Source organism: Sinocyclocheilus rhinocerous, unplaced genomic scaffold, assembly GCF_001515625.1.
Source record: "Sinocyclocheilus rhinocerous isolate Xijiao unplaced genomic scaffold, SAMN03320098_v1.1 scaffold1686, whole genome shotgun sequence".
Taxonomy (NCBI): domain Eukaryota; kingdom Metazoa; phylum Chordata; class Actinopteri; order Cypriniformes; family Cyprinidae; genus Sinocyclocheilus; species Sinocyclocheilus rhinocerous.
The window spans coordinates 440,289-454,418 of NW_015658988.1; the positions used below are offsets into that span (position 1 = coordinate 440,289).

The 14,130-nt window shown below is 36.6% G+C and overlaps 1 protein-coding gene across 1 annotated transcript in view; it reads left to right on the top strand.

Annotated features, from left to right (window-relative positions):
• LOC107723070 (serine/threonine-protein kinase ULK4-like) overlaps positions 1–14,130 on the top strand; it is a gene marked incomplete at its 3' end in the record, with an annotated part of 108,985 nt that overhangs the window by 32,195 nt on the left and 62,660 nt on the right. The window contains 1 exon segment of the mRNA XM_016531574.1: positions 6,474–6,557. Within this exon segment, the coding sequence (XP_016387060.1) occupies positions 6,474–6,557 (84 nt within the window).

The window sequence follows — 14,130 nt, forward strand, 5'->3', positions numbered from 1 at the left end:
GTTTGAGAGAGGCGGGGCATAGAGGACCTACAATAATTTACAGTATTTGAAAAAGAATGTGTTTTTTGAACATTAAAGCAAGTCAACATATTCTGTTACACCAAATACACAAAATAATGATCTTTAAAATAGCATCATATGACCCCTTTAAAAAAACATCCTGGCGTCGTGAGACATTAGATGCAGTGAATTAATCTTCATGTTTCACTTGATTATACATTTAGTCAGGAATCATGGTTTGGAAAAAGTCTTAACTACTAAAATATGTGCAAGTTGTGTCACAGTAACAGCTAATAACAACTAATGCAAGTAGGCTAATAAAAAAAGACTTACTCGTGTAAATGATATCGTCCACTGGATATCAAGCCGCCGCGTTCTTCTGAGGAAAATCCAAAGCTTATTCCTCTCAGCGCCTCTTCATCTGAGGTAAATTTTGTCTTATTCTTCTCAGCGCGTCTTCCAGAAACGAAGTAGCCGAGATGAACTTGAGGAAAAGTCTTGCTGCTTTGTTTACTGTGATGTGGGCATTTACATGCCGCGCGTCTCACGTGGACTATTGTAATATCAAAAGCGTGATCGGCTCGTGGGTGTGGTCACAGTAGAGATAATGAAGGTAGACGGGAAAGACTGGACATTGCGTTGGTTTCATACGGATTACTTTATCACAGAATATTTGTTTTCAATAAGAATTGCTTCGTTTAAAAGTAGACATGTCAAGCTTTCTATAGATATATCTCTCATGTCTCTTGTGTCGAGAATTCGCTGAGTTTCAGTTCATTTTTGTGACACGTTTCAAAATGAAGATCACGTAGACCAACAGCACACCCTGTGTGTTTTCTTTATTTTACAAAAGCACTTTTCACAAGCAGTTTTGTTGTTATTATGCCATGATATAAATTTTGGCCATATCATCCAGCCCTATTAGAAACTATTAAAGGGGTCATATGATGCTGCTAAAAAGAACATTATTTTGTGTATTTGGTGTAATGAAATGTGTTTATGCGGTTTAAGGTTCAAAAAACACATTATTTTCCACATACTGTACATTATTGTTTCTCCTCTATGCCCCGCCTTTCTGAAACGCGTCGATTTTTACAAAACTCATCGGTCTGAAAAAGCGAGGTGTGATAAAATGCTTGGTGTGATGATAATGACGTCAATATTTGAGACAATTGTAAAAAATACAGATTGCACTCATAAAAACTAAATCAATCAATCAATCTGTTTGCTTGTTTGTTTTCTGTAGGAAAAAGAGTGTGAATCTCAATTTAACATTTTGTGTACATTAAAGGGTAAGTTAAAAATCTGGGTAGTTATTATCTGTTATTTAAAATCTGTTATTGCTTATAAAATCCCCTCAAAATTATCCTAGGGGACACAAGAGTTCCTCTAATTAAAGAATCACCTACAGTATAACTAGCATATCATATCAATATACACATGAGTCCAATTAGTGACGGATTGAAATTGGGGTGGCGTAAAAATAAAGCAGACTGTCTGTTATATTGACGTAATTATTGATCAGTGCACAAGTTCCACTTTGGCTTCTAGGGGGACTAGCCACCGGATTGCGATCTCAAGAACAGATCAGTATGTTCAATGGCCTGAAATTTCATACAGCTCAATTTGCTTCTCATAAATGTCTTACAGGCAATATTTGTCCTCGGAGTATTCTGTGACATATAAAAAGCTCCCTTATGAGGAGAGATTCACACAACCTCTCAGACCTCATTAACCTCAACATGAGAACCACCTCATAACCGATGCAGTCTGGTGTAACCTTTGACAGAATTTTAGTACTCTAAAGATCACTGCTAAAAACCATACACTCTTTATTTGCATTTACTCATGTTACATCTACTGTCTGTCACGGTAACACTGCAACACTTTGTTGAGGGATTTTCAGCATCGCACATCGTACAGCAGCCTGTGAATGAGGTCCAAAGGTGTAATGAAGCACAGCCTCTGGAGTCCATAAATGGCTCATCACAGCACCATTTTACCTCATTACAACCGGTGTGATGAGATGGCCTGTTTTTTAGACTCCTTTGACCAAAATTTGTCCTGTGTTGTAGACGTCTGGTCACCCTAATCTGATCGCTGTATCGATCGCTGTAAGGGACCCGAGGTTAGCAGATAACATGTTTTGTTGGGCTTATATAAGTGTGTATCTCCTGTAGGGATGTGTTTTTCAGGGTCACACAGTACAACAGCACACACAGCTTTTATTGATCACATTAGCTCTGAGCGCAGGGGGAGGGTGAGGGACGCTGTGTCCTTGATTGGCTTTATCTAATGACTTTTCTCCACTGCTCCGTTCTAGTGTAATGCGAGCGATAGGTGAGTTGACGCTATGAATGTCAATAACGGTCCAGGTGGAAAACTGTGGCTGTGCTTTCTGCGACATAATGAATGGGAGTGATACAAGATAAGCCACGGAAGCGCACACACACACTAGCTTTCATTGTTCTTCACTCTGTCATTCAGTAAAACACAACTGTATAGGGCTGGGCGATAAATCGATAACGATAATTATCGCGTGATATAAATTTTCTCGATAAACGATAACAAGAGTTCGATAAATGTTCAATATAATGTTTATGAGGCAAAGGCGGAACGAAAGAGTGCTAGTAATTTGAAGCGTGTCTCGGAGCGTTTATCAGCTCTGCTCAAAGTTCAAACAGCGGCGCGGCGTGAGCTTCACTAGAGCAGATGCGTTACTCGCGGATGAGTCTCGATCACGCGACACTAAACAGCGATGTAAGATCGAGTGTGAAGCGCTTGCATTCAGTGAAGAACACAAATATCTCTGTTTACAGCCAGATGAAACAGCGCTGACACAGGAGAAACACCGTGTGCAACGATACAGTCAGTTTTTAATACTTACAGAATACTTTTTAATCTACAAATCGCCATCATTTACCATAGATTTACTGTAGTACCACTAACTGCAATATGGTATTGTGTCAGAAATGTGGCTATTCGTGTCAAATTTTATTATATTAATGTAGACGTATTAAATGTATTGAAGGAGGAGTAATGGAATATAATTACAGTTTTTTTTTGTGATTTAAGCAATAGGGTTTATGCGTTTGTACTAATATTACATATTACATTTTTACCATGGTATTGATGTGCTATCTTTGTGGTTTTAACTGTGATTGTAATGATCTAAATGTATGCTACTATGGAAGACCAATGGTAAAAAAAAAAAAACAGTGAGAATAATTAAATGTCACCATATAAAAATGAGATTGCTACAATTTTTACAGATATAACTGATTTTGATAATGAACATAAATCTACATCTGCATCCTAATATCAAATGTGTATTTCTAAGAGACAATGTTATATTACTAATATTATCAGGCAACACAAACCCGTTTCTTGATTTGAAACTACTCATTAGAACATGCAGAACTCAGACATTATCATGATCATTTTTTGGCCATATCGCCCAGCCTCTGCATCCAAACTCAAGCTACTATCAAACGTGTATTTCTAAGAGAGCAAAAAAAGAAAAAAATATTATTAATATTATCAGGCAACACAAACCTGTTTCTAGATTTTAAACAATATTATTAATTAGAACATGCAGAACTAAGAAATGATTATTTTTTTCTATTAAGTTAAGGAAAAAATGACTGGAAAAGTATAAAGAATTCAAAAACAAAGCGTTTGTCATGTTCTGACCATAAATAATAATTTAAAACCACAATTAACCATCTGGTTTTTACAACTTTCACATTGGAGCAAAAATCTGCCTTTAAACTTGAAAGAAATAAAAATGTGTAAATTAAATAAAAAATGTATCGTGATAATTATCGATACGGACTGACGTGAAAAAAAAAATTATAGTGATATTTTTTTGGCCATATTGCCCAGCCCTACAACTATAGTATATTTGTTCTTTAACATTGTTCACCCTCAGTTTCCAGTATTCCATTTCAGAAATGTTAGTGTATAGTGTACATAGCTATAAATAATATAGTGAAAAACTGACGATAAATTAGCCACAATAAAAACCAAGTGCTATATGCAAACAAGTGATTATTTTCTTTGAACTCGTTTTTTTTTTTTTTCTGAGCCACTTTTGCAATTACTGTTAACCAACTGGTCCTAATAAAGTGTAGCGTATGAAAACTGCATGTTAAATTGCCAACAGAAAATACAGCACAAAGGTTTAATACACAATACTGTACTTATAAAGCACTGATTAACATTAATGATAATTTCAACATTTACTAATACATTATTAAAATTAAAAGTTGTATCTGTTAACATTCGTGAGCTAACAAAACAATGAACAGTTGTATTTTTAACAAAGATGAATAAATATTGTAACAAATGTATTGGTCATTGTTAATGTTAGTTAATGTATTAATGTTAACTAAAATAAGTTTATTGTAAAGCATTATCTCAGTCTGAGACAACGGGCTTCGCAGATGATAATCAAGTCTCTTTTCACGTTCACAGAAGAGTAAACATCGAGGACCGTAGAAATACGGACTACAAATATGTAGTTTGTTGTGGAGAACAGTATCTATCACAATGTTTATGTGTTTCTTTCCACAAAGGAACACATCTGTTTAGCGGATCAGACATTGTACCAATGCTAATATGATGCTTCAAACATGCTTGGCTCTAAAGTTTAATGCAGGTTGGTCTGGTTTCATTTGTAGACGGTCTGGATTCATTGCTAAGACTTAGTTTCAATTGGGATACCGGATATATACTTTTTAAAGAACTGACTGATTGATCTTTGTTTGACTATTTTCAAAATTCAACTCCACAAACGCGCGCATTTTGCTATTATGTCTTACGTCGTAAACATAACATTGTAGGTGGGAATTACAAAAACTGACAAATCATCATTTTGACAAACGTAGACACCTATAGGAAGAGGGACAATTAAGAAACTGCCTGTAATTGACCATGTGACCTTGTGTTTAATATATATTTTTAAAGTAAATATAAAACATTATAGTGAAATAATATGTTTAATATTATTATTATTATTATTATTATTTAATAAATTAGATCCATTTGGAAAATTATCTTATTGGGTGGGCCACAGTTGAAAGTGGGTGGGCCCATCACTGTCATAGCTCAGTGACTTCTGTGTTTACAGCCCTACATGATTAGATATTTTATTGTCTAATGCAACATAAATTATACATTTAAGGGTTTGGCTTACATCATTATCAAACAAACAAACAAATACATTTTTCAGATTTATCAGAAGTCAAGGTTAATTATTTTTGTATTAACCTGTACATAGTGTACAGCAAGCAAAGAGAAACCAATAAGATGGTGCTAGTTTTCACAGAATGATTCCTGCTTCCAAAATTGTTTTATCAGCCACTGGGGGGTGGAGTTTTCCCCTTTTTCAGATGCTATCCCATGATAATCAATTTTAATCGCCCTAGAAAAAGTTTGGGAAGTTCTCTGTAAGAACAGTTTGCCCACTGAGGTACTCACTCAAGGGTATCAGCTTATTGCAAGAGGTGCTTCTAATCTGGGAAAAAAAAAAAAAAAAACCTAAACTCAGAAGTCCTCAGAATTGCTCAATTGACCATAAAATGCTTTATTGCATAAACTGCAACAAAATACCAGGTATGGTCAAATGTAGCTTTGAGTTCATGTATAAATTTTATATAAATATAGTTTAAAATGCAAAACTATAAATCATTCTTAAAAAAAAGTAGATTAATCAAGCTTGAAGATACAAAATTAAAATACATAAACTCTTTGACAGTTTTACTTCCGTGCTCATATTAATTTTACTGTGCAGACATTTTGCTCCATTGTAATTATTAATATGAACTTTCAGTTAATTTGTGATAGTGATGCATTAATAAATTACAATCACTGTTTTGAATTTTAAAACTGATTGCACATGTATTTTATTTTTTTACTTAGAGGATTTTCAAGGCCAATTTGTCATAATAAAATTTCTACCTTTATTAAAAGTAATCATCAGTTAACCAAAAAAAACTTTTTTTTTGTTAAAAAAAATCATTTTGAATTTATAACACCCAGTAGGCTGTTGCAAAATGCAGCTACATATAAACAGAAATCCAAATCAGACCTTGACTTGTACGAAGGTCTCGCTCACAATCTGCTGTTGATGTTGACGATCAGTCTCAGCGCTGTGCTGAACGCAAGTATTAGAAGTTAAATGAGAGGAGGATGCTGCTTCGCAGCGTTCCCCGCTTTTTCCTCTAATTGACACGATCATTGCTTATAATTTACGCTGTGTTTCCTGTACCTGCCTGAGCCAGCGAGCCTGTTGTCTTATTTACCGTCACAGGACTTTATTTATTTAGCCTCATTATGATGGTGGCTGCATTCTGCTGCTTTTAATTGTTCCCCCAATGAGTCTCGGTAATAGTTCTCTCTTTCTCGCTCACTCTCTCTCTCTCACACACACACACACACACACACACATACTCTCTTTCCTTCCCCTGCAGGAAGAGAAGAAAGAGCGCCCAGGAGGATTGTGGGTCGTTCCTGCTGCCGCCTACACCGTGTTAATGAGGTGCCTTCGGGAAGGGGTAAGACTGCTACACTGTCCTCACAGAGTGTGTGTAAGTGTGCGCACGAGTGTGTGCGTGAATATGTGTGCATGGGGTGGGGGGATATGTCTGATAACGAACCTCCCCCAGCCCTTATAGGCATTATTCGCCTGCCGCGAGTCAAGGGCGCTCACTCGCTCGCTCGTCAGTCAGTCCTGTCACACAAAAACACACACTCACCTGCAGCAGAAATGCTCACGTAATCGCACCTCCGGTCGTCTCAGTAGCAATTAACCACGCTGGCCTGCATTGTTTAAGAATGGAACCATCTGCATGGAGTCAGACATCAAACTGATCAGCTCTAGTCTGAACAGAATGTGTTTACTGTGAGTGCTGAGAGCTTCTCTTCCACAGGGGACCGAACACCATACAGACTTCCTCATTATTCCTTTATTAACAGGGGAAGATCTGCCATTAAGAAGAGAATTTGGGAGCTACAGCTTGTGTTGCCGACAACCCCTGGTTTGCAGCGCTGAAAGAAAGTATCGCTCAGAAGGAAAAAGTCAGGCGTGATAAACTAAAGTTTGTGTAGCTGTTCTTTAGCTGCACTCCTGTTTTCTGGCTGGTCAGCTGCCAACGATTGGCAAAAGTTGAGCCCTCCAGTGAATGGGCCCAATTTTAGCCCTCTGCTTCAACCTGCTTATGCAGCATTTGGGTTTTTTCGTCTCATCACTTTTTGCTGGCGGATACATTTATATTCTCAGCTGCTTGAAGAAGTTCTTGCTGGAGTTCATCTGATTCCCTTGAACTTTCAAGGTTCAATTGAAATTTGGTTTCAGAACTGATGGCCTGTGATGATCAACAGCTGTTGTGTGTTTTAGTTTCTTTAAAAACATGTTGTGTTTATCGAAGCATCAGCAACTTTTTAAACTTCAGAAGCGGTTCTTAGCTGACATCACAGTTGTTTCTGCTTCAGACGGAACACCCCATTGACCGTCTGATGCAAATTGCATGCAGAAGTGGCTAGGGCTTGGTCAAAACGACAAGCTTCAGTTTTGGCTGGCCTTACACAATACACTCTTAAATATAAAGGTTCCAAATTGGGGTTTTCGCCAGCAGTGCAATAGAATAACTGTTTTTGGGTTCCCCAAAAACCTTTTAGTGAACAGTTCTTAAAAGAACCACTTTTTTTCTTAGTGTGAAAAACTTTTTAATAATCTGAAGAATCTTTTCCACTGAAAAGAGCCTTTTATGCAACGGAAAGGTTCTGTGGATGTTACAGATTCATAGAACCATATATGCCAAAAAAAAAAATTGAATTTTTTTTATTTTTTATCAATGATTATTTTGATAGAAGAGATGAAAAAAATGAATGAAATAAAAATGAATGAATATTTCATGCCTCATGTTATCATTCAATCAGTGTTCAACCGCGGAAAGACGTAAATAAAACAGCGTGGAAATAAAATGTCATGTAGCATTTCATTTACCTCAGGCAAGTCATCAGTGTCCACAGTCAGCATGCATGCCGAAGGGGAAACAGGGGAACTGATGTTCCACTCCAAAGAGAAAGGAAAACTTGAAATCGCATCACATGACCCCTTTAAGATCATTAACAAGCTCCTGCCGTGTAGTTCGGAGCTGGTACCTCACCTTTCTCATGATCATCCTTACCCCATGAGGCAAGATCTTGCACAGCTCCAGACCAAGGCCGATTGATGGTTGTTTTGTATTTCTTCCATTTCCGAATAATTGCACCAACAGTTGTCGTCTCCTCACCAAGCTTCTTGCTGATAGTCTTGTAGCCCATTCAAGCCTTGTGCAGATCTACAATCTTGTCTCTGACATCCTTTGACAGCTCTTTGGTCTTGCCCATGGTGGTGGGAGAGGTTGGAATGGAAGATGCAGATTGTGTGGACAGATGTCTTATACACCTAACGAGCTTACATTAGGAATAACTTCTTAAAGTGGCAAGACTAATCTGTGTTCCACATGGGCACATAACCAATCTGTGTGAGCCAGAATTCTTGCTGGTTGGTAGGGGATAAAATACTTATTTCACTCACTGAAATGCAAATCAATTTCTAACCTTTATATATTGTTTTTTCTGGATTTTTTGGTTGATATTCTGTGTCTATCCGTTAAAATAAACCTACCATAAAAATTACAGACCCTTCATTTCTTTGTAAGTGGGCAAACTTACAAAATCAGCAGGGGATCAAATTAATATTTTTTCCCACTGTACATGTTTGCATTTTTAAAGCTAGGTGTTGTATTATATTTAAAAATAAATAGTAATTTAAATTTGGGCTCTGTTTGGCTCTTGTTAATTGTAACCTTATAGTAATGTAAAAGGGCTCCCTATAGAGATTTATTATAGAGATTTTTATCCCTAAGTACATTTTAGTTAAAATTGAATTTATTTAAAGAAAGAGCAATTTGTTCAGTAAACCACTGTTTAATCGTATAATAAAGCTGCTGAGGGATATTGTACAGTATGTGGTATTCTTGTGCCAATGACAAGTAGTAAAGACCGGGAAGTACAGAAAGATCGGTCTAACTAAAGATGAAGTTCAGTGGTTGCATGTGTTTTTCTATTGGTCCAGGGCATGAGGGGTGCTGGCTTATTTTTTTGTGGCCTGTTATCCTAAGTTCTGCTTAGAGTGAAGGTCATAGTGGATGCTGCTTTTTGGCCAGACAGCCATGTGCTCGTTTCCATCTCCAAGTATTCTTGGAAGGGGCTATTTTGTTGACGGTGACCTCAGGTGCACCTGTACTTTTACCCTGCTCCTTCTCACTTACAGCTGCTCAAGTTCAAGTACCGTATTGTCCCGAATATAAGACGACCCTGATTATAAGACGACCCCCCCTTTTTCCAGATGTACCTTTTGGAAAAAGGCTTTTTAAAAACCAAATCTTGTTTTTTCTCAGTAAAACACATTTTGTTTTCAATTATTTTCATATTGCATATTTTTCCTATTTTAATTTTTGTTTTGAAAGTATGGTAAAAACTGGTAAAATGTACCAACAGTCACATTTAAAAAATATACACTTTTTGATACACCATTAAAAATAAAAACAGGTAGCCCATCTGAATTAGGACATTTAGGCTATCCATCTAATAGTAGCCTACCAAAATCTTATTAACAGTAGAAGTTAAATCTTACTGTAGTCTTCAAATCTGGGTACTGTCTTACGTTTTAAAATCACAAAGGGAGTTTGGTCCCATCAGGCTAACGTGACAGTCACGACTCATGCAGCTGTAAGGTTTTCTGCTTCTTTTGTTTTTACTCGCGATCTTTACAACACGCATTACATTGTATAGGCTATTTCATGGCACACTCGTTTTATGCGTATTTGGCGCCACCTAGTGTTGTGGGTGTATTATTGACATGTCAAAGTCTAGACCCTGAATATAAGACGACCGCATTTTTTCAGATGTATTTCCAAGAAAAAAATATCGTCTTATATTCGGGACAATACGGTATGTATCTCCACATTGATTTTCTCAAAAAAATATTAAGCAGCATATTTTAATGGTTATAATAAAAACACATATTTATTGAATTAATTTAAAATTATATTACTTTTTTAAAATATATTAAAATATAACTTGTTTTAAATTGTAATAATATTTAACAATATTACTATTTTACCTGTATTTTAATCAAATACATGCTGCCTTGGTGAGCATAAGAGACTTCTTTCGTGCATGTTATTTATACCTAAATCAGCATGTTTACCCAACTCTTTTTCAGACCACATACACAAAACTCTCTTGTATAATACCCACCTTATGATTAAAATTCATTGGGTGTAATAATGAGCTTTTTCATAGACTGTTTTATTTATAATATTAATAAAATATTATTTATAGCATTTTATTTTAATATACAGCTGTAAATGACTCTTTATATCATTATATTACCTAATATCAAACCGATAAGCATGTGTTTTAAAGAAATGATCTTAAGCAAAAAATATGTTTTTGAAATTTAGACATTATTGTTCAAAATTAACACACATTTAATCAATGTAGTTAATGTGATGAGCTGTGGTTACTGTGGTCAATACATTCAGTATTTAAGAAAATAAAAAAGTTTGCAGATGTTACTTAATTTGATATTTTGTAACCAATGAAACAACATTAAATGCGACTCAAGTGTTCAAATCTGAGGCCAATTTATGCATTTATTTCTATCATAAAGGTTGTTTTTTAATCTATTTTAATCTGTTATAATATGAAATCATCCATTTATCGTCTGTCCAGTGTAACATAAAAAAAATCATCAGCAGCAATCAGTATCAGAGCAACACTTAACATTAAGCAGAGAGACAGAGCAGAACAGGAGAGAAAGAAAAATGCATCTCTATTGTAGGATACACGGCTTATAAGCAAGTCTAGTTCCTCGCAGTAATAAGCTCAGTAATCAGAGAGAGAGCTGGCCCTCCAGCACTGTTACTCCCCAGCTCTCTCTCCTTTTCTTCCCAGCAGCACTGCCACCAGGCTGTGCAGTTGATCACTCTCTCCAAAGCAGGTCTAGACTGACAGCGACACGATTGGAGCCGAGGCAACGGCCAGATGCCGGCGTGCCTCCCTGATGCTGCCTCGCTAATTACACCCCACGCCACATCTTCTGGAAAGCCATGAAAGAAACGGGGGCTAATTCAATTCCACCGATTCCCCAACATTAGCGTCATGCGAGTACAGTAATAAATCCGCGTGTGTTTTGAGGCTGATGTAGGCAGTAATTGTAATGCCTCGCTTTGCTGACCTGCTTGAGAACCTCTGCTGATTCAGAGAGAGCTGAGCTCAGGATACAAGACATTAGAGAGGAAGGGATGGGGAACTAGAGGGAGAGAAGGAGAAGAAAGGCCAGGAGGTGATGATGGGAGAAGGTCGGGGGAGGGTAAGGAGTGCATAACACACACAGAGAAGATGAGAGTAACAGAGCTAGCCGGAGAATATTGTGTGCTCAATCGAGAGTGAGAGTGCTCTTAATTCAGAAAGACAGCCAGAGCAGCATGCAGACAGGTTTTCAGGTCAGACTGCAGCTGGAAGAGCCGTGCGCGATTGTGTGTGTGCGATTCCGTGTGCGTGGATGATGAAAGGGTTGTGCTCACTGTAAGTGGCGTGTAGCAGAGCCTTGGGCTGCAACTGGGCATCACACTACTCTTCCATTAAATATTTATTACACACACACACACACACACACACACACACACACATACTGTGCATATTCCATCCCCTCCCTATTAGCTCTGCCTGTAATGCCTCTCTATAGTGCACACTGACCCTTTTATGACTTTTATGAATATCTGTGATGCAGTTTATACCAATGTGTTTTTGCCTCTGATCTCAGTCACTCCGTAATCAAACACGCTCAGCCGCTCCACACGCGCTCTCTCTTCACGTTTAGCAAAGATGCTCTGCTGAATGGGTCACGAACAGCCATTCGATATGCATCACCCTGGGGACCGGTATCATGGAGTGTGTGTTGATCGCGAAGGCTACGTAACTTTGTTACCGAAGGCTATCAGTGTGCTACTATATGTGATTTGTTTTTTTTTCTTCTTCTGAAAAAGCTCAGTTGAAGTTCTACATGAAATGAAAACTGTTTACTTTGATAGTGCACGTTGCTGGTCATATTGTGTGTGATTCATCGTGCACATTATTCAAATATTTCCACGTTTGTCTTTGTAAAAATATAATTTTTCAGCCTGTGAAACAACTTTCCGTTCTGCTCATACACTACCATTCAAAAGTTTGGAATAAATAAGATTTTTTTTTGATAGAAGTCTGCAATGCTCATTTAGTCTGCACATATTTGATAAAAAACTTACAAACAAAAAACGAACTAATTTATTCCTGTGATGGCAAAGCTAAATTTTTAGCAGCCATTACTCCCCCTGTAATAATCTTGCGCAAAAATACAAAATACACTTAATTGCAACATTTACTCTCCTTTAACAGTCTGAAACGGAGCATACTGAGAAATTAAAATTTGCTATATCACATTCAGTTTTAGTTATGCTTAATATAATCAGTTGTTTAGTTCACATACATTTTTCTATGAAGTGCAATGAACTTTCAGTAGTATTTGACTAAAATGAAATGGTTTTATTTAGTAAATTTGACTGTTAGGTTTTATAGTGCATAGTTTTGAACGGTAGCACATATATCTCTTTAATGTTAACCAGCAGGAAAATAGCTATTCAAGGGTCCAAGCATCAGAGATGCTAGAACCCTGTTTATTCAGTGTTCTTTGCTTTTCTTCTTCCCTAAAAGTGTGAAAAAGTGAGAAACCATAAACTACAGAAACCCCAAACTTGGTACCGTACCTATTCAGCTATTCAGATAATAAGCAAACTGTGAGGAACCAAAATGTGAAATCAAATTGTTATTTTATTTGTCATAATATTTGTCATTAAAAAATAAATAAAAATAAAAACCAGTGCACCCCTTATGCTGTCATAAAAGTTATGGCAATAATGGGGAATATGCATAGATTTGGGGGGGAAAGTATCCATTGGAATACATTGAGATATGTAACCTTTATGTGGGGATAGTGACAAATAAGTGTTTGCGTTGGTTTCATATATGTATGTTTGTTTGTTTATATTTATTTATTTATGGAGAAAAACAATTGGATACATGTGGGTGTACAAATCATTGCAATTGTTTAATTTGTATTTATTTGTATTAGAAATTATTTTATATAATTTATTATAAATAATTAGAAATATATAAATTAATTACTAATTTGTAACTATCATTACGTTTTTGGGGAGTTGCGCCACAAAATATTTTACAGCCTGATCTACCCTGTACATAATTGGCCATCGAAAATGGTTATAATGGTCTGCTTAGGACTTTGTGAATATAATTTCTACTTGTTAAATGCACTGCATTACTGTGGTTGCACCACATGATGTTTTTCTAATATGATTAAGCAATGGAACAGATTTGTAAAATTGTTGTTCTTATATATGAACTTTTTATATAAATTGTAATTAAAGGTGCCACATTATGGAAGCAATATGTGAATGCTATTTCACGTTGACTTCACTGATCTTCTTCCATCTTCTGTGTCTTGACCAGCTTTTTGATTAGGAGAGATCAGATTAGCTGGAATAAAAGAATGTTTATGCCTGGGACTGAATGGATTGATGCTGAGAGAGAGAGAGAAAGAGCTCAAACAGTGAGATCACACTAATGAAAGGCCTGTCTGGCTCAGGCAATTTACATAGGCCTTTATTCAGGACCAGGTGTGCCGCTCCTTCAAACAGAGTCTCGCGTTGTTAGAATGAGCCACACAGAGATGACCTCTGTAAGCTTTACGTAATCTGTGTTTCTCACAAACACACACATAGAAATCCAAAGTAGGCTTGAATGAGTGTATTTAGCTGTAGAAAACACCTGTACTCCATTACGAAAAAAAAATCATTATTTAAAAAAAAATGAGCCCAATCAGCATAATTTTACTTAAATGTACCCCTTTAATGGTTTCCCAGATGGTCGCAAAATGCCACTGACACTCAGGGTTGAGATGGAAATAATTAGTGGTGCTTGCTACAGCAATCATCACAATTACTATTTCTCATACCTGCT